Source organism: Garra rufa, chromosome 6, assembly GCF_049309525.1.
Source record: "Garra rufa chromosome 6, GarRuf1.0, whole genome shotgun sequence".
Taxonomy (NCBI): Eukaryota; Metazoa; Chordata; class Actinopteri; order Cypriniformes; family Cyprinidae; genus Garra; species Garra rufa.
The window spans coordinates 27,745,715-27,765,570 of record NC_133366.1 but is presented as its reverse complement, the minus strand read 5'-3'; the positions used below and the strand labels follow the sequence as shown (position 1 = coordinate 27,765,570).

At 43.4% G+C, this 19,856-nt stretch overlaps 1 protein-coding gene across 1 annotated transcript in view; it reads right to left on the bottom strand.

Annotated features, from left to right (window-relative positions):
* Positions 1-19,856, bottom strand: part of cckbra (cholecystokinin B receptor a) — a 61,349-nt gene that overhangs the window by 40,288 nt on the left and 1,205 nt on the right. Inside the window, exon 2 of the mRNA XM_073842618.1 lies at positions 9,837-10,085. Within this exon, the coding sequence (XP_073698719.1) occupies positions 9,837-10,085 (249 nt within the window). The remainder of the gene's footprint in view (positions 1-9,836; positions 10,086-19,856) is intronic.

Genomic DNA, 19,856 nt, shown 5'->3' with positions numbered 1-19,856 from the left:
ACAGCTCAAATAGCCATTTGAAATGCTGCACTGTTGTTCCCTTCCGGGAACTCGAGCCGCGTCTAGAAACGCTATGGGGAACGCCATTGGCGGGCCGCACTCTGAATCATGTCTACAACCAATGAAATGACGGGAGTGACGTCACAGGCGCGGTGACGTCATCGACCAGGAAGTATAAAGCACGTGCGTTTGAAGCCCGCGGCAGCTTTTGTCATTCAGCGAGAGCGCTCTGTGTCTGTCTGTCTGCCATTTTGCTGTTTATTGTGCCAGTTTGCACGCATTTCTTTTGAGTGAAATGGCCTCAAAACAACCTTTAAAAGAACAAAAGAAAAGTTTGGTGGCTGTTAGAAGACATAGACCGTGTGTTCCTCCCTGCCAACGCTTTATTGTTGGTGGGGATACACACGGTCTATGTGTGGTGTGTTTGGGACCGGAGCACGCACAGTCAGCCCTCGAAAAGGCTGACTGTCCGCAGTGTGAACGCCTGCCGCTGCGGGTGCTCCGTTCCCGGAAAGCCCTCTTCGAGGAGGGGGCTTTCACCAGCGTGCCTCGCGGGTCTGGCCCCGCTGCCGCCGAGGCGGAGCGGTTGCGCCACTCGTGGGGCTCGCAGCTCGATCTGCTGGAGGGTTTGGAGACGGGTGACCCCCTATCTCCTCCCTCACTCAGCGGCGCGAGCGATCTCCTATTGGATGAGGAAGCCCGCACTGCGGCCTCTTCCCTCCAAGAAGAGATCCCAGAGCTTCACATATCTTCCTCCGAGGAGGTTGATATGGAGAGCCTGGAAGACACACCACAGCCACCCCGTTCGCCTCACTACGAGGAGCTCGTGGAGGTGCTGACCCATGCGGTAGCCAAACTGAACATCTCATGGCCCGCAGAACAACATCATGAGCCGCAGGGAAGCAAGTTAGACGATCGCTTCCTGCGGACAAGGTCAGCACCTCCCAAACGGAGCCTTCCATTCTTCCCAGATCTGCACAAAGAGATCTCAAGATCCTGGGGGAAGCCGTACTCCTTCCGCCTCTATAACCCCACTGAGAGTTATGCTAACGTGGGGGGTACGGAGGAGTACGGTTATAGGGCGATGCCACGGGTAGAACAGACGCTCGCGGGCTATCTGGCACCCGGTTCGGCATCGTCCCTGAAGGCTCCGTCCTTGCCCACCAAGCCATTAAAATCCACATCCATCATGGTGGGCAAGGCATATACGGCAGCAGGTCAGGCTGGTTCATGTTTGCACACCATGGCCATCCTTCAGGCTTACCAGGCTGACCTGCTGAAGGAGTTTAACGACGGCGAGGAGGTTAACATCTCAGAGATGCGGCGCACAGCAGACCTCGCCCTCCGCGCCACCAAGGAGACCGCCCGTGCAGTGGGTCGGTCTATGGCAGCCCTGGTGGCCGCGGAGAGGCATCTCTGGTTGTCCCTGTCCGCACTAAAAGATAAGGACAGGGCAACACTCCTGGACGCCCCCATAGAGCCAAGCTCCGGCCTCTTCGGTGCCTCGGTGGACACAGTTGTCGCCAGGCACCAGGAGGCCAGGAAGCAGGCAGCGGCGTTCAGGACGTACCTCCCTCGCCGCGTTTACTCCTCTGAGGCTGCTGGACGGGAGCAGCCTCAGCCGTCAACGAGCTCCTCACACAGAGAGGCACAGAAACAGAGCGTTGCCGCCCGCGCTCCTCCGGTTCGTCCTAGAGGACGGGGCCGGCAACGCTCTAGGCCGGGGGCCTCTAAGAAGAGGCCCGACCTGAGGGTCGTCCTCCAGTCAAAGAGGTCCTCGGCCAAACGGCCCTGACGGTCAGGCACCAGGGTCATTGAGGGCAGCCCCTCTCGAGGGGGTTTATTCGGCGCCACAGCATGTGGTCACCGAGCCCCCTCGGGGCCCTCAGGAGATTTGTCAGCTAACTCTGCCAGTGTTTCAGGGCGCGGTAATCTCCCGCGAACACCATTTTCTAGCTGTTCCACCCGGAAACGTAGTGGCCCTAGGAAGTTCGCAACCCCTACGGGGGTCTTCAAACAAGCTAGTTCAGGAGTCTCCTGCCAGTACGCTGTTACAGGTCCCCGAACTAGCCCCTCAAACAAATCCAGAAGCCAGTCTCGAGAGGCTGGTTCCCTTAGTAGATTTTCTGGCAGCGTGGAAACTACTGCCGAACGTCTCCACATGGGTCCTGCGCACTGTAGAGAAAGGGTACTGCATTCAGTTTGGCGCCAAGCCGCCACCTTTCAGCGGGGTATTTCCAACTCTGGTGAGCCCCGAGCAGGGTCTGGTAATGGAACAAGAAGTAGTAACTCTCTTGAGGAAGGAGGCCATCGAGGTGGTCCCTCCTCAACACAGAGAATCCAGGTTCTACAGCCGGTACTTCATCGTTCCCAAGAAGGATGGAGGGCTCCGGCCCATATTAGATCTCAGGCAACTGAACCGCTCAGTAAAGAAACTGAAGTTCAGAATGCTCACTATCAAGCATGTAGTGTCACAAATCAGGTCCGAGGACTGGTTTGTCACGATAGATCTAAAAGACGCATACTTTCACGTCTCCATCCTTCCTCAACACAGGAAGTTCCTCAGGTTCGCTTTCAGGGGCAAAGCTTACCAGTACAGAGTACTTCCTTTCGGCCTAGCTCTCTCTCCCCGTACTTTCACGAAGTGTGTGGATGCTGCTCTGGCTCCTCTGCGACTCCAGGGCATCCGCATACTCAACTACATAGACGACTGGCTCATCCTAGCCAGCTCAGAGCAGTTAGCGGTTCAACATCGAGGTGTCGTTCTCGCTCATATGAAAGATCTAGGGTTGAGACTCAACGCCAAGAAAAGTGTACTTTCTCCACTACAGAGGACCACTTACTTAGGCGTGGTGTGGGATTCGACCACGATGCAGGCACGAATGTCACCTGCTCGGATCGAGTCGATCCTTACTGCAGTAAATGCGGTCAAGCTAGGCCAGTCACTCACTGTCAAACAGTTCCAAGTACTGTTAGGTCTTATGGCAGCCGCATCCAACGTGATACCTTTTGGACTGCTGCACATGAGACCACTACAGTGGTGGCTCAAAACCAGGGGGTTCTCCCCGAGGGGAAACCCGTTCCGCAAGATCAAGGTCACGCGGCGCTGCCTACGTGCCTTGGCTATGTGGAAGAAACCCTGGTTCCTCTCTCAGGGTCCAGTTCTGGGAGCCCCTTGTCGCCGTGTCACGCTAGCGACAGACGCATCCCTCACTGGATGGGGAGCGGTCATGAGTGGCCGCTCAGCCCAAGGCCTGTGGAGCCCTCACCATCTCTCATGGCACATAAATTGCCTCGAGATGCTAGCTGTGTTCCAGGCCCTGAAGTATTTCCTTCCAGACCTAAGAAACCGCCACGTACTGGTCCGTACAGACAGCACTGCGGTAGTTTATTATATAAACCATCAAGGAGGGATCCGCTCACGCCCCTTGTTCAAGCTGGCGTACCGGATCCTCCTGTGGTCTCAAGGAAAGCTTCTCTCCCTGAGAGCAGTCCACATTCCTGGACATCTGAATGTGGGAGCAGACGTCCTGTCGAGGCAGGGGCCGAGGCCCGGGGAATGGATGCTTCACCCAGTAGTAGTGAAACAGATTTGGAGAAAGTTTGGCCAGGCTCAGGTGGACCTCTTCGCGACTCGAGAGACATCGCAATGTCCCCTCTGGTTCTCTCTAGTTCCTCCAGCTCCTCTTGGACTGGACGCTATGGTACAGACGTGGCCGAGGCTTCGTCTGTACGCCTTTCCCCCGATCGCTCTGCTCCCGGGAGTTCTGGAAAGAGTACGCCGGTTCCGAGTACGGCTGTTGCTAGTAGCCCCGTACTGGCCGGCCCGAGTATGGTTCTCAGACCTAGTCTCCCTCCTCGACGGCTCTCCATGGGAGATTCCCGTCAGGAGGGACCTCCTGTCTCAGGCTGGGGGCGCAGTTTGCCACCCCCACCCAGAGAGGTGGAAGTTATGGGTGTGGCCCCTGAGGGGGCGCAACTCATAGAAGTTGGTCTCTCAACCGAGGTTGTTGAGACCCTTCTTCAATCCAGAGCTCCCTCTACGAGGAAACTTTATGGCCTTAAGTGGAACCTGTTTGTTAGATGGTGCTACGAACACAGCTGTGACCCAGTTAACTGCCCGATCGGTACAGTTCTGGAGTTCCTACAAACTCGCCTCTCCGCAGGGCTAGCTCACTCCACCCTGAAGGTGTACGTGGCGGCTATATCTGCCTTCCACGCCCCTCACGGTGGCCTCTCAGTGGGCAGAGACCCCTTGGTCATTCGTTTCCTCCGTGGTGCACTCAGGTTGAGGCCTCGAGTGAAACCCAGGGTTCCCACGTGGGACCTAGCTGTCGTGCTAGAAGCTCTATGCAAGCCTCCATTTGAGCCCATAGAGGAGATCACAGATCGCATGCTTACCATTAAGACAGCGCTCTTGTTAGCTCTCACCTCTCTAAAGAGAGTAGGGGACCTTCAGGCCCTTTCAGTGGCCCCTTCTCACTTAGACTTTGCCCCTGGGATGGCCAAAGCTTTTCTTTACCCCAGAGTCGGGTACGTACCGAAGGTCCCGTCCCTAGCACCACAGCCTATCACGCTACAAGCGTTCTATCCTCCTCCTTTCCTGGAGCCGGATCACAGGAAGTTCAATTGCATGTGCCCAGTCAGAGCATTAGATGCATACGTCCACAGAGCTGCCCTGTGGCGCAAATCAGAACAGCTGTTCGTCTGTTATGGCCCTCCAAAGAGGGGCCTCCCGGCTGCTAAGCCTACTATTAGTAGATGGATCATTGATGCTATATCTACTGCTTATGAGTCCTCTGGTCTCCCATCACCGATCGGAATCAAGGCTCACTCCACTCGAGGCCTCTCAGCCTCGAAAGCTCTGACGGCAGGTGTCCCCATCCAGGACATCTGCAATGCTGCGGGTTGGTCCTCGCCCCTGACCTTCGTCAGGTTTTATGAAATCGACCTCAGAGCCGCTCCAGGCTCCTTCGTCTTAGACTCAACTTAGAGAAAAGCCACTAAGATCAGCCATCTCCCTAGCCAGGAGGAGACTTCTCTAGGCGCATTCTTTTAGTTAAAAGAAGAGAAGTCGCTACTCGCCACATCCTCCTCGTGTGCCTGAGGGCCGAGGAGCGTTTTTCGGATCTTTGAAGCCTTTTGTCCGTGGAAGACTAGACAAAAGACAATTCTCTCGTGTCCTGTGATGGTTTCCAGGCCGAGCTCACTCAGTCCCTCTTGGGCTGGCGAATTCCAGACAAAGGACTATTACTCCCCGTGGGCCTGAGGGCCGGGGATCACTTCACCTCTTGTCCGTAGAAAGCTAGACAAAGGTTCTCCCTCTCAAGCCCTGGTAGGCTCACCAGGCCAAGTTCATTCAGTCCCTCTTGCTCTGACGTAACCCCAGGCAAAGGACTAAGACTCCTCGAGTGCCTGAGGGCCGAGGAGTACCTCTCTCTACGGCTTACGACCTGGCAAGGCTAAGACAAAGTATGGCTCGGTCCCTCTTGTTCTGGCCTCCCCAGACAACGGACTAAGACTCCTCGCGTGCCCGAGGGCCGAGGAGTGCCCCTTGCATTGATTACGTAAGCCCAGTGGAAGGTCTGCTTTATCCTCGTGTGCCCGAGGGCCGAGGATCTTACAACCCTCTTGTCCGCGGAATGCTAGACAATGGTCCATTTCCCTCGCGTGCTGGCAAGATTACCAGACCGAGCGTAATTCGGTCCCTCTGATTCTGGCCTTTCCCAGACCAAGGACTAAGACTCCTCGTCTGCCTAAGGGCCGAGGAGTGCCTCTTGCACTGGATGGCTACCAGGTAGAGGCCCATACTGTCCTCCCCGTGTGCCTGAGGGCCGGGGACTGCAGTGCCCTCTTGTCCGCACAAAGCTAGACAAAGGCTTATTCTCTCGCGTCCTGGAGCAGTACCAGGCCGAGCTCTTGAGTCCCTCTTGCTCTGGCAGAACCCCAGACAAAGGACTACCTCTCCTCGTGAGCCCGAGGGCCGAGGAGTACCTCTCGTTCTGGCTGGCGACCAGACAGAGGTGGACCACCTGGCTGAGGTCCGTCTCTCCCTCTGCACCTATTAATGTAAACAGGCAAAGGTCGAGAACTCCATCCTCGTGAGCCCGAGGGCCGAGGATCATATCACCCTCTTGTCCGTGGAACACTAGACAATGGTTTATCTTCCTCGCGTTCTGGAATTCCACCAGACCGAGTGTACTTCGGTCCCTCTGGTTCTGGCCTTTCCCAGACCAAGGACTAAGACTCCTCGTCTGCCCGAGGGCCGAGGAGTGCCTCCTGCACCGGCTGGCTACCAAGCAGAGGCCCATACTGTCCTCCCCGTGTGCCTGAGGGCCGGGGACTGCAGTGCCCTCTTGGCAGAGTACCTGGCGGAGTACCAGGCCGAGCTCTTGAGTCCCTCTTGCTCTGGCGGAACCCCAGACAAAGGACTACTTTCTCCTCGCGAGCCTGAGGGCCGAGGAGTACTCTTGAGGTCGAGTACACCGTCCTCGTGGGTCTGAGGACCGAGGACCACTTTCCTTCTGTCCACATAGACAGTGGTTATTGCAGTCCCTCTTGTTCTGGCTATCTCCCAGACAAAGGACTAAGACTCTGCGTGTGCCTGAGGGCCGCGGAGTACCTCTCGCTCTGGCTGGCGACCAGACAGAGGAAGACTACCTTTCCTCGTGTGCCCGAGGGCCGAGGTCCACAGGGCCTTCTTGTCCGCGGAATGCTAGACAAGGGCTCCTTTTCTTTTCCACCCTGGTCAAGCAGACACAGCGCAGGGTCCTGGAAATTATGGGGGCGTTGGTAGTCTCGTTCCCCATAGCGTTTCTAGACGCGGCTCGAGTTCCCGGAAGGGAACGTCTCGGGTTACGTATGTAACCTTAGTTCCCTGAGGGAACGAGACGCCGCGTCTCGGACCATAATTCCCGCCCCTGCGGCGCTCGCTTCATTCCTAGAGCTGCCGCGGGCTTCAAACGCACGTGCTTTATACTTCCTGGTCGATGACGTCACCGCGCCTGTGACGTCACTCCCGTCATTTCATTGGTTGTAGACATGATTCAGAGTGCGGCCCGCCAATGGCGTTCCCCATAGCGTTTCTAGACGCGGCGTCTCGTTCCCTCAGGGAACTAAGGTTACATACGTAACCCGAGACGTTATCCACCATTTTGTTCATTTAAAGCTTACTGAACTGTTGAAACTCTTACTGTATAAACCTTTTCTAGCAAATTACTTTAAGTATGGTAAAAAGTTGCTGTTATGGCACGTTACTAGTAGTGTTGTAGTACTCAAGACTGGTCTAGGTCTTGAGACCAGTCTTAAGACCATTTTTTGAAGGACTTGGTCTGGTCTCGGTCTCGGCCACATTTATGACCCTGGACCACAAAACCGGTCATAAGGTTAAATTTTACAAAACTGAGATGTATACATCACATGAAAGCTCAATAAATAAGCTTTCTATTGATGTATGGTTTGTTAGGATAGGGCAATATTTGGTCGAGATACATCTATTTGAAAATCTGGAATCTGAGGGTGCAAAAAAATCAAAATACTGAGAAAATCACCTTTAAAGTTGTCCAAATTAAGTTCTTAACAATGCATATTACCAATCAAAAATTACATTTTGATATATTTATAGTAGGAATTTTACAAAAATCTTCATGGAACATGATCTTTACTTGCAATCCTAATGATTTTTGGCATAAAAGAAAAATCAATAATTTTGACCCATACAATGTATTTTTGGCTATTGCTACAAATATACCCCAGCGACTTAAGACTGGTTTTGTGGTCCAGGGTCACATTTGTATTTGGCCTTGTCTTGGTCTCAGACTAAGAGGAATCGAGATTTTTCTCTAAGACCAGTCAAGACCACTGATTTATCCTGTTATGCCGGGTTAGAAATTAATGAGAGGTTGTGTCAAAAATGTCAGCAAAATTAATACAAATATCCACAACATGCAAGATATTGTTGCAAAAAAGTACTTGCATGAATTCTGTTTTTATATATTATAGCCTAAAATATGATATGTGACTGTGGACAACAAAACCAGTCTTAAGTAGCACAGGTATATTTGTAGCAATAGCCAAAAATACATTGTATGAGTCAAAATGATAAATTTTTCTTTTATGCCAAATATTATTAGGATATTAAGTAAAGATCATGTTCCATGAAGATATTTTGTAAATTTCTTACCGTAAATATATCAAGTTATATGCATTGCTAAGGACTTCATTTGGACAAATTTAAAGGTGATTTTCTCAATATTTGGATTTTTTTTTTTGCACCCTCAGATTCTAGATATTCAAATAGTTGTATCTCGACCAAATATTTTCCTATCCTAACAAACCATACATCAATGGAAAGCTTATTTATTCATATGTATAAATCTCAATTTAAAAAAAATTACCCTTTTGACTGGTTTTGTTGTCCAGGGTCACATATAATTTGATATCACAAATGTGATATTGCATTTATACAAACATTCAATAAACAAACAAACAAAAGTTAATTTTTAAAACGTCATTCTCAACCTTATGAAATATTCATTTGAGTTGATGCAACCTTATGCATTTGTAATTGTGTGCATTGATAAATTTAGTTGTTAGTGATTTCATTTGATTGTTAATAGCTCTATATAGTGTCGTATTATTCTAATTGTATTTAATGATTAAAAATAAGACATTTCTCAAGCAGTAAATGTATATTTTATTATGAACTTTAAAAGTGCTGTTCTGGTTTGACTTAGTCTCGACCTTCCTTGGTCTTGGTCTTGTCTTGGTCTCAACCCCTCAAAGTCTTGGTTTTGTCTTGGTCTCAACACACAATGGTCTCGGTCTTGACTTGGTTCTGGATTAGGTAGTCTTGACTACAAAACTAGATACTAGGTATGCACAGTGGCTAGTTAATGGAGCTTTTTTTGTTCCATTCCTGAAATTTAGCCATTAATCTTAAAAAACATAAGCATTGACTTGTTCTTTATGCCAGTGACCTTCATTAATCTTAAATTTCTGTTTTCTTTCCGAACCAACATTACAACATCATTTTGTTTGACAGACATAGATAGAGTATCTATCCGCTGTTGTAAGGTCAAATGGAAAACAATGACATCGAAAAATTGATGGGCTAAGCTTTTATGGGATCCCTAAGAGCTTAACTAGAGTTGTTGTGTTGATGATGTATTGAGGTAAGCAGGATGTGCCTGTGCTCTGGAAAGTGATTTAAGTGCTTTAAGCCTAATGTATAAAGCAGATTTCAGTTTGTTAAATTTATGCTTGCTTTCATTGATAGATGATGGCATCCTAATAAACTAACCTATTCAATTGTCAAGTCACTTTCACAAACCTAATTAACAGCATGGGTGAATAAGATGAGTTGACATGATAAAATCAATTTTTATCACACACTGTTCTCTATGAATGGGGTTGAATGTAATTTTCTCCTAAAACATCACATGGCAACAAAACACTACAGTACTTTCCCAAACACCTAGTTTTTGAAGAAAAAGTTTTGCATAAGTTTGACATTTTTTGTTGTGTACAAAGTTGGCTTATATGTCAAAAGCTCTGATTAAATTGATTAAATTTAAAACAGATTAAATTGTAAAATATGGCTGTTTTTGTTAGACAATTCTGGAAATAAAATGAAAAATGAAACAATAAAAAAACAATTAAAATGCTGGATTGCAAGATTTACTGAAAATGACAGGCTTTTTAGTTTACTAGGGTTGGAGCTCTGGTGAAAGTTTACTTCAGTCTTTAGTCATTATTGAACAATGCTTTGGAAGAAAAAAAAAAGAAAATCAAACATTAATCTTCCACTTGAGAAAGCTTAATTGAACATTCCTCACCCATGAAATAGGCGACTGTCTTGCACATCGCTGCTCCAAAGATGAAGTCTTCCAGCAGGCTGGGGATGAGATTAAAGGGCATGCAGAAGATGGCCATCATGAGATCACTAACAGCCAGGGAGAGCAGGAAGGAGTTGGTGACGGTCCGCATTCTCTTGTTTACTATTAGGACCACAATGATCAGCAGGTTCCCAAAAACACTCAGGAGAAAGACAAGTGAGTAAAGGATAATCCTCACCGAGTCCATTTCTGAGGAGAGAGAAAAGGCCATTTTGGTCAACGGAATCAATACAGTTTTCATTTTTTAAATGTTTAAATATATATATATATATATATATATATATTCTGTTTACATGGAATCAACTCCTCATCAGGACAGTAATGATGCAGACAGTCCTGAAAAAATGACATTTTGATTTCACATGAGGAGTCTGTAAAGTAATCACACTCCCAGCCAGGTGGCTGACTGTGAATTTCTCGTCTAAGGTTTGAACAATCAATTCACCATCAATCACACACTTCAAAGTATTTTCTATGCATTTTTCACCACCTAGAGTGTAGACGGTATTGATAATAATTTTCCCTGTTTCAGTGGTTGATTCTGGCTCATCCCTCACATTCCTCAAGTAAACCCACATATAACACTTTACATCAACCTTGTTAGGTCGAAGCAACCATATTTTTTAAACACTTTTAATTTTTTCTAAAATTTGCATTTGATTTATTGTTTCTGCATTCATAAAAATTAGTCATGCATTAACATGATTCACTAAAATGCTCAGCCAGTGCTGTGCTGTTTAGTCTGTCATCTGATAGTTTACTTTGGAAAATATTTCATGAATCAATTAAATTTAATTCCCCAGAAACAAATTAAGTTAACGTTATAGTTTAAAATGTTTTATGTAAATCAATTTCTGTCATGACAACTCTCGTAAAAGTGTAGCATGGCAATGGATATGACAATGTTAATGTATTTGATCTTGGCAGAATAGATCTGCTATGCTGCTGCTGCTAAATTGCTGCTGGTGTTGGTTATTGCTGTAGTTGTAGATTATTGCTGCTGCTGCTGCTCCTGCAAGCAAGTACAGAACTTGCTACCAAGCATATGGCGATACGGTGCTGTGAGTGTTTAAGACATACTGCTGCTGCACAAATAGCATAAAATAACCTGTAGTAGACCTATACAGGTGGAGCTGGGGAAGGTGGAGGGTTTCAGAGAAACTCTGAAAGCGTGCTGCGAAATGCCCAAGTGAATGCCACTAGCTATTTAAATAGCTGCAAGCCCATTGGATGTATACACAACATGAACCAATCAGCTTGTGCCAAGTCGTATAATTCTGTGATATCATCAGCAACAACCCGTCAGTCTGCGTCATCTAGTTTTTCATGGCAGAACTAGGTATTTCTGCCTCAGACAGGAAAAAAAAACTAAATACAAATAGGTAAATAGAAAACTTTGTATCTTCATATTTTACAATTGAGCCTTAATATTAATATATTAATCATAATAGTAACTTTACATATTGCAACGTGACTTTATGTCTAACAATTGGCACTTGATTTCTTATAAATGCTACTTTATTTTTAACAATTGCTACTTTAGTTATAGGAGTTTGCAGCTTGATTTCTTTAATATCTTTTTCTTTCTTCTTATTTTAAACTTCATCTTTCAACTACATGTTTTATTTTTTACACTTGAGCAGAAACAAGCTTCCAAAGCTGACATTCTGAAATCTCCATGTCATTGCTCCATTGATTTGTCTTGTCCTTAGCCTAACACAGCCAAAGTCAGGCCGCTCTATGCCTGCTTAAAATTCAGCTTCATAAAGACCCAATGCAAAATTCTTAAGACGCAATGCTGCATTAAAGTCAGACTAAATTATGCCTGTTTTGAGCCAGTTCAGCTCCTAGTACCAAAGTATACCACTGTAATTACTGTGTAATGCGTTTACGCCACCTCTAATCAGCATTACATTTACCGTGTAAATCTGGCATATATGCCTACATATATTCTTCGGCATCTTTTAAAATTCTTCAGATCCCTAAAGCTATATTAGAAATATTTGCAAACAAATATGCTTATTTACCAGTAACTTGATATGTGGACCTCAGGAAGATTAGCAACCACTTTGCTGAAGCTAATATGGATCCAAATAAACAATAAACAATAAACTAATATAAATATGCATTCTGTAGCACAGAACCAAGAACAGTTTTGAACAGAGAGATTGATTTACAGTATGTCATTCTGCTGTTTACTCCCTCTTTTGCTGCTGTTTCATAACAGAATTCATAAACATTGCTCAATGCTCTGGGCATAAACAGATGGAATTCTGAGTACAATAGAAACCTCAAGAAAGCATAAAATTGACATTTGTGATGTTGTGGCCGCCTCCAGTCACAGTACAGTCAGTCGGCACCGCTACTGTTAATCCAGTGTCATCCCAATGGTATAGTGTATTGCTCATTCTAGTGTTCAGTGTCAATCTGTGTGTAGTGTCATAGCTGTTACTGTTGTGACAGCTCCTCGCTTTTCACGTTCCCCTGACCTGCCCTGACAGTTCCTCTGTTCATTTGTCTTGCAGCTCTGCTGGGAGCAAAACCTGTTCTCACAGGAACAGTACCTACCAGCTGGCTCCTCCTGCATGTCAGATATACTTCAGATCAAATTAAATAGGAACTACCAGGTTACTATGTCACCAAGAATAAAATTTGATATAAATGCAGTTAATTAGAATAAATACATTAGTCCATGATATGATAAGGTCCTGTCACTTCTAGTTAATCTTGATCTTACTTTGGTTTCAGGATCCTGACACCTGTTTATTGTCGTATCTTTGTGTGAATGTGTGGCTTTGAATTGCTCTCCTGTCAATGTTGTGTGCTTTTTGTTCAAAGCATGGTGTCTGTCTCTTGACACTCCTATCTGGTTCAGTTTTGGTTCAGTGATGGGGTCTGGTTGGAGGGTTCATTGTTTTACTGTTGATGTTAACTCTCCACTTCTAATATCTTATATGCTTGCATACTTCCACTGCTTTAACTGTTCTTTCAAGATCCCACCTTCTTGCACACTACGATTGTTTGAATATGTAAAATGCCTGCATTGTCTTCAGCAAGTATGAAAACACTAGGAAATCAAAGCCAAATCCCAGACAATTTAGGCAGTTTAGAAATTCCCACCAGGACTCTTTTTCCCTGACATGTCCTGGCCAGGATTTCTACCTTGCCTAAAATATTCAGGTTTTGGCTTTGTTTTCCTGTTTTCATACTTGTTTTCGACTTGACGCAGTGCTGCGCAGACCAATCGGTGTATGACATCAAAGTATCGTGACAGCTATAGACAGCAGACAGCTCCTTATGCTTTCAAAATGTTCTCACAGTACTTTGATGCCAAACACCGATCGGTTTGCACAGCGCTGCTTCAAGTCGAATGCAACACACCTAATATGTAGGCATATTTGCATCACTTTGACCATTCTCTATAGATCCCACCTTCTCACGTGCCATGATAGGTCGATTATGTATAATGCCTGCATGTTTTTGGTCAAACTTTTCAAGCATTACCTTCAGCAAGTATGAAAACAGCAAAAAACAAAGTCAAAATTTAGATATTTTAGGCAATATAGAAATCCTGGACCACAAAACCAGTCATAAGGGTCCATTTTTTAAATTGAGATTTATATAAATAAGCTTTCCATTGATGAATGGTTATAGGATAGGATGCCGTTTTTGTTAAGGAACACATTGCATGGGATTGTGTTCACTGGCCATGTGCTCTTGTATTGACATGTCTGGTGTAATACCATGGCTTTGGTCATGTATGATTCTAAGTGTGTTCAACTTCGGCTCAAGCTGAATGTAACCAATCGGTTCCTGTAGTGATGCTTGTGCAATGGCTGCATACTTTATCAGAATATTTGTCATGTTTCAGACATTTTCATGTAGCAACAGAAACACTTTTACAGAATAAAGTTATACTTAAATCTATACTATTTAAATACCAATAAAATGGGGTCTATATTTTTATAGTTTTATTTTAATAAACATGACATAATATAAGGAAAGGAAAGGAGGTGAAGTGAGGCCAAGTATGGTGACCCATACTAGGAATTTGTGCTCTGCATTTAACCCATCCAAGTGCACACATACAGTAGTGAACACACACACACACACACACACACACACACCGTGAACACACACCCGGAGCAGTGGGCAGCCATTGCTGCGGCGCCCGGGGAGCAGTTGGGGGATCGGTGCCTTGCTCAAGGGACTCACCTCAGTCGTGGTATTGAGAGTGGAGAGAGTGCTGTACATTCACTCCCCCCACCTACAATCCCTGCCGGACATGAGACTCGAACCTGCAACCTTTGGGTTACAAGTCCGACTCTCTAACCATTAGGCCACGGCTGCCCGTGTTATGTAAAATAAGTTTACATGAAAATAATTTTTACTTTTATAAAAAGATGGATTTGTGAGCATTAGTGGGAAAGTTGTCAGAATAAACAGGAAATAGGGGAGAGGGGGGTCTGATGAGCCAGTTTTTACTTGGTCCTCAATATAAGGGAAAATGAGGTAGAAGTACAATGAAAGTATCTATAGTAATTTCAGGATGTTTCTTATCATTTTAAATTATCATAATCCCAGCAGGCACCGGATGTCAATATAACATCAGGTCCCCAAAGCTGGACAGATTTTGCATTTTGGTTGAGAATGAAAATTTAAATCAGTATTTGACGTCAATTTGACATTGACTTAACATTGTATTTTGGTTACACAACCTGAAAACAACAAAATATTAATGTCAGTTGACGTCAAATTAACGTTGACATTAAACATTGCATTTTGGTCACTCGATGTCATAATCGAAGTTTAAATATCAATGTCTTATGATATTGTGTGCCTGCTGGGATGTATCTAAAAATATGACTTTTTATTAAAAAAAGTGTTCCCACAGCTTGTCACAGTTCTGTCTGTCTTGTCATTGGTTTTTCCCATTTGTCTTCCCCCCGTTGATCTGTCATTTGGTTTAGCCCTTCGTCTTTGTGATTCCCTGCACCTGTCCTTGTAATTATTAGTCATCTGTGTCACCTGTGTTTATTAATTAGTCTGTCTTTGAGTTCAGTTCCCTGTCGGTCCTTTTGTGATATTAGATGTGTGTGAATGTTCCTGCCTTGTTCCATTTGGAGATTTATATTAAATATATTGTATTTTGTATATATCATCTATCGTCTCGTCTACTCCTGCACGCACCCCTGACACAGCTCAATTTGTCCCATTAGGGCTAAGGTGACCCACGTCAGTGGGTAAGATGCACTATCTAGGTGTAAACTGACTGTCTGACTAAATCTGATTTAAATCCATATTAAATTTTAAAGATAATTTACCTCTTTTAAAAATTAATTTAATAATCAAATTTCCTTTTACAAACAGTCACATTTCTTCTCTTAAAAACTTAAACAACATAAAACCAACCAAATGAAGTTTACATTTCAATGTTTAATTGTTTGCATTTCTGAAACAATATATTGAACATCAAAGTTGTAACCTTTCCAAAAAGATTAAACAGAGAGTTTATTGAGTAAAATTAAATAAAAACTCAATAAGAATGAAGGAATAAATGTCACTGAAACTAATAAATATTTAAGTCGAAAGATTCTTGGCATTGTACACTTTCTGCAATGTCGAACAGGCCATTAGGGACTACAGGTGGAAAGATATATCTGATTATAATGTGATGAAAAACATCTTCAGAGAAGGGTTTGGTGCACTGTCCCTATCAAATAAATTTCAAATGATATGTATGTAAATATGATAAACATAAGTGCCTTATGGTGAGGTATGTTAAAATGCTGGCTCAATGTTGCTAAATCACCTATATGCATCATAAATATTTTTGGACTTGGATAAATTAGCTTTGATGTAACAGCCAAAAACAGTTTTTAAAGCAAATGGGTGCCTTCCACTCCTCCCATGTGTTTCTCCTTTTTCGCAGTCTGGTAGAAATGATGTGTAATTCCACAATACATGCTCACATTACAGTAAAAGTGTACAGTTTTCAAGATACAGGGGGGTGGGTCAACTTACCCACTGGCTCAACTTACCCCACTCTCCCCTATACATGACCGTTGTTATCAGTGAGTTTGGATAATTGTGAAATAGTTGTGCATCCACTCTGGAAAAACTGCGTTAAAAGCCGAACGCTCTTGCAGTTCTCTGATGGCGTAAGTCACAGTGACGTGGCATCGGCACCATCTCAAGTCAGAGAAAATTTCTAACCACCATGTACTGCTTCAAGTCAGATACTGATTGGTCTGCACACCTTCTGTTTATTACATACTCTCCTTTTTGTTTTGATTTTGAATCTAAAACAAAAAAAAAAACATCTGCATCTGCAATTGAGGGCTTACCCTTCCCTAGAATAAAGTTTGAATAAGTATTCTTCAGCATGTATGACCCTGCAAGCACTGATGTTCTGTGTGTATTTTAATAATTGAGCTTTATGATGTTTTATTCATTGGTCAGTTCAGCTGCTTTCTTCATGAAGTCTTGTATGGAAATTATCTACAGGCATTGCTTGTGCCAGTGTTATGAATGGCTCCTTATTAATTTGATGAATAAATTAAAATTAGTCAATGGGAGTCAGTAAGTCTGTGATTTTTAGAATGTCACATAATTAGACTGGGTAAAAGGATTTGCTGTAATTTGAAGCCAATTAAAAATTAAAGCCATTTTATTCAGGCACAGTGCCAAAGTCTAATGTTAAAAGCTTCTGTTCAATTTCAGTGCCAAGGAAAACACAGCAACACAGTTTAAGCATCCAACCATTACGTCAATGCAGATAGTGATGTTTTTTTTCTCACGTGGTAAAGAATGATCTAATTTCCACTACACCACAGTTAACACTATAAAACGTAATAACTGTCCACAGAAACACTTCTTTATTTAACCCATGTGATTTATTTGTTTGTTCGCTAAATGTATAATATCCTGTTCAGCCAATAAATTCTTATCAAGGCAGCTACAAATTACAACAGGAGACATTTTAATTTGTCAACACTTCAGTCTTGCATATGAAAGGGTTCCTGTAATTAGCTCTATTATTGTTGCTTCATATTGTATATGGACCTTAACAGTCAACAGAGATAAGAGCTATTAGCATCACCTTACATCATCAACAACTATTTAAAGCCATCGGCAGTCAAACCATATTACCACATAATTTATTCATACTGCAACGCCAATTAAGCAGAGATGTCATAAGTGCGCAAGAAAGGTTGGGATAGGGAATCCAGCAGAAACTCCAACTCCCATATGGTTTTGTGTTTTCAAATTGTCAGTTAGCACAAGCACCCTAAAATAACTGCTCTTAGATGTAATGATAGAGATATGTGGGCTCCTCCTAAAAAACATCAAGTGGTTTATCCCAAAATGCCACACTTCACACTCCATCAGGTAGTTGGCAGGAGATGCCAGAACCTTTCAATTGGTAATTTAAAAAGATATCTACTGAGAAAAGCATTATTTTCACATGGAAAACACATAAAGCGGGGTCTCCTCATTTCTAGAGCAGTCTATTCAAAGAATCATACCTCTATACTAATGCATTGTCATCGCAACTGTATAGAAATAGGTAAAACACACTTATACAGACCTCTGTGATATTAAAATAACTATATTGAATGATCCACATCAACATAAACTAGCTATGCATTAGCACTGCCATTTATCCCAATGTCTCTTCACCGGTTAGTGCAGAAAACCTATAGAAGTATGCAATTTGATATCGGTCAGGTTAAACGCCACAATTCTGCTGCCAATCATTTTGAGCCAATCACATGAGCCACAAATGCCATGTGACTGCTGACTCTAGAGCTGCAGGAAAATGACATGGCGTCAAAGCAAAGCTAATGGCAGAACATGCAATGCTGTGTCCTTTAATTTCAAGTAGCTTGTTTTTTTTCTATACAGTTGCTTGTAAATTAGTCGTGGGTTGCAGTTTTTTGGGCTTGTATTGCTAGTGCCCACTAAAAGCAGTTGTCAAATATCCCCACCTACTGTTCAACCCACACTCTACATGATGTCATTACCAATCGCCATCGTTTGTCTTATTTCCTAGGGCTCTGCTTTCCTCAGCTCCTCCCTTCTCCTAAATGCATGCTGTTTTCCTTTCCAAAAGTGTGTGCATGTGTGTGTGTGCACATAGAGAGATGTATTTATTTATTTAGATGGCCAGTTGCATGATGGGGTCAATTGTTTAGATGTAATTAGGTGAGCTTATTCTATGGTTTTTTGGCTTTTTTATATAGATGTTTTGACTATACAAGCTGTGGCAGGTTTCTTTACACTTTAAAGACTCTTTGGACAAAATCAAGCACAAATATTGTTTACAAAAAATATTTCATCAGAATACACTAATATTTCTGAATGAATGCCAATGGAGTAAGATGCTCTTTGTAGCCAGATGGTTAGTTGCATCATCTACCAAATGGGGCCATGCTAAACGGCAACAACTTGAACCCTTGTGCTTAACCCAGAGTGGGATTTCTTTAGTCAAAGAGTCTGTATGTATTTAGTGAGTTTCAATCCTATAATTGCCATGTTTCATTACTATATATACATAATGATCAAACATGGAAATTATAGAACTGGAGCAACCTAATGTACATTCAAATAACCCTGTTGGGACAACAATTGGTAGAATACCAATTGTATAAAATGTGTGTTGCAAAGATGTTGCAAAAAAGATAATTCAATTCAACATACTTCACATTGTCTGTAATAAAATGTGATTTATGATTGCTTTAAGAATTTGTTTAAAACCTACTATCTTCTGTTTCACAGTTATGTTCATGCACTAATCACAGTCTTGCCAAGTGTATGCCACCTTCTTTCATCATTTACACTGTAAATGAACACATCAGAACACTCTCAAATGAGAAAGCTAAAACTAGATAATCTATAGCCACCTTTTTCAAACAGCAGAACCACCTGATTGAGTGAGTCACCCGTGTGGATTTTAGCAATTCACACATAAATGTGTGGATTGCTAAAATAGAAAAAGTTGACTCGAATGCTGTAGCAGTTCTGTAATCAGAGGTAAGACACTGCTAGGGTGTTTGTGCACAAACAATGAAATAAAATGCAGTTAAATTTTCCCAGCTGGGAGGTTTTATTAAGTGTCAAAGCCAGATATCTCAAATTACAGATGTGGTTTGAATTTTTGAATTATTGACGCATTGCGTTAACTTCTAACGCAGAGCTGTTCACACTGGAATTGTCTGGAGTTCTTGAACATTCCCAAATGGGATCTGAGTTTTATTCATTTTCTGTACATCTGGTTTACAATTACCTATTCACGATATTGCACTTAGAGTATATTTTAATAAAGGCATACTTTGTACTCCTGTTCTACAGTTATGCTCATGCACAAACCACAGTCTTGCTAAGTGTATGCCACCTTCTTTCATCATTTACACTGTAATTGAACACATCAGAGCACTCCCAAATGAAAAAGCTAAAACAACATAATCTCCTCACCTTTTTCAAAAAGCAAAACCACCTGATTGAGTGAGTCACCGGTATGTGGATCTATAAAATTTGTGGATTGCTAAAATAGAAAAAGGAAAGAAAAAAGGAAAGGACGTGACGTGTGATTTCACTTATTTTAAGAAAGGCTTATAATTTGTACTCCTGCTCCACAGTTATGCTCATGTATAAATCACAGTCTTGCCAAGTGTATGCCACCGTCTTTCATCATTTACACTGTAAATGAACACATCAGAACTCTCTCAAATGAGAAAGCTAAAACTAGATAATCTATAGCCACCTTTTTCAAACAGCAGAACCACCTGATTGAGTGAGACACTGGTATGTGGATCTATAAAATGTGTGGATTGCTAAAATATAAAAAGATGACTGGAATGCTTTAGTAGTTTTGTAATCAGAGGTAAGACACTGCTAGGGTGTTTGTGCATAAAATCTAATGCAGTTAATTTTCTCCCAGCTGGGAGGTTTTATTAG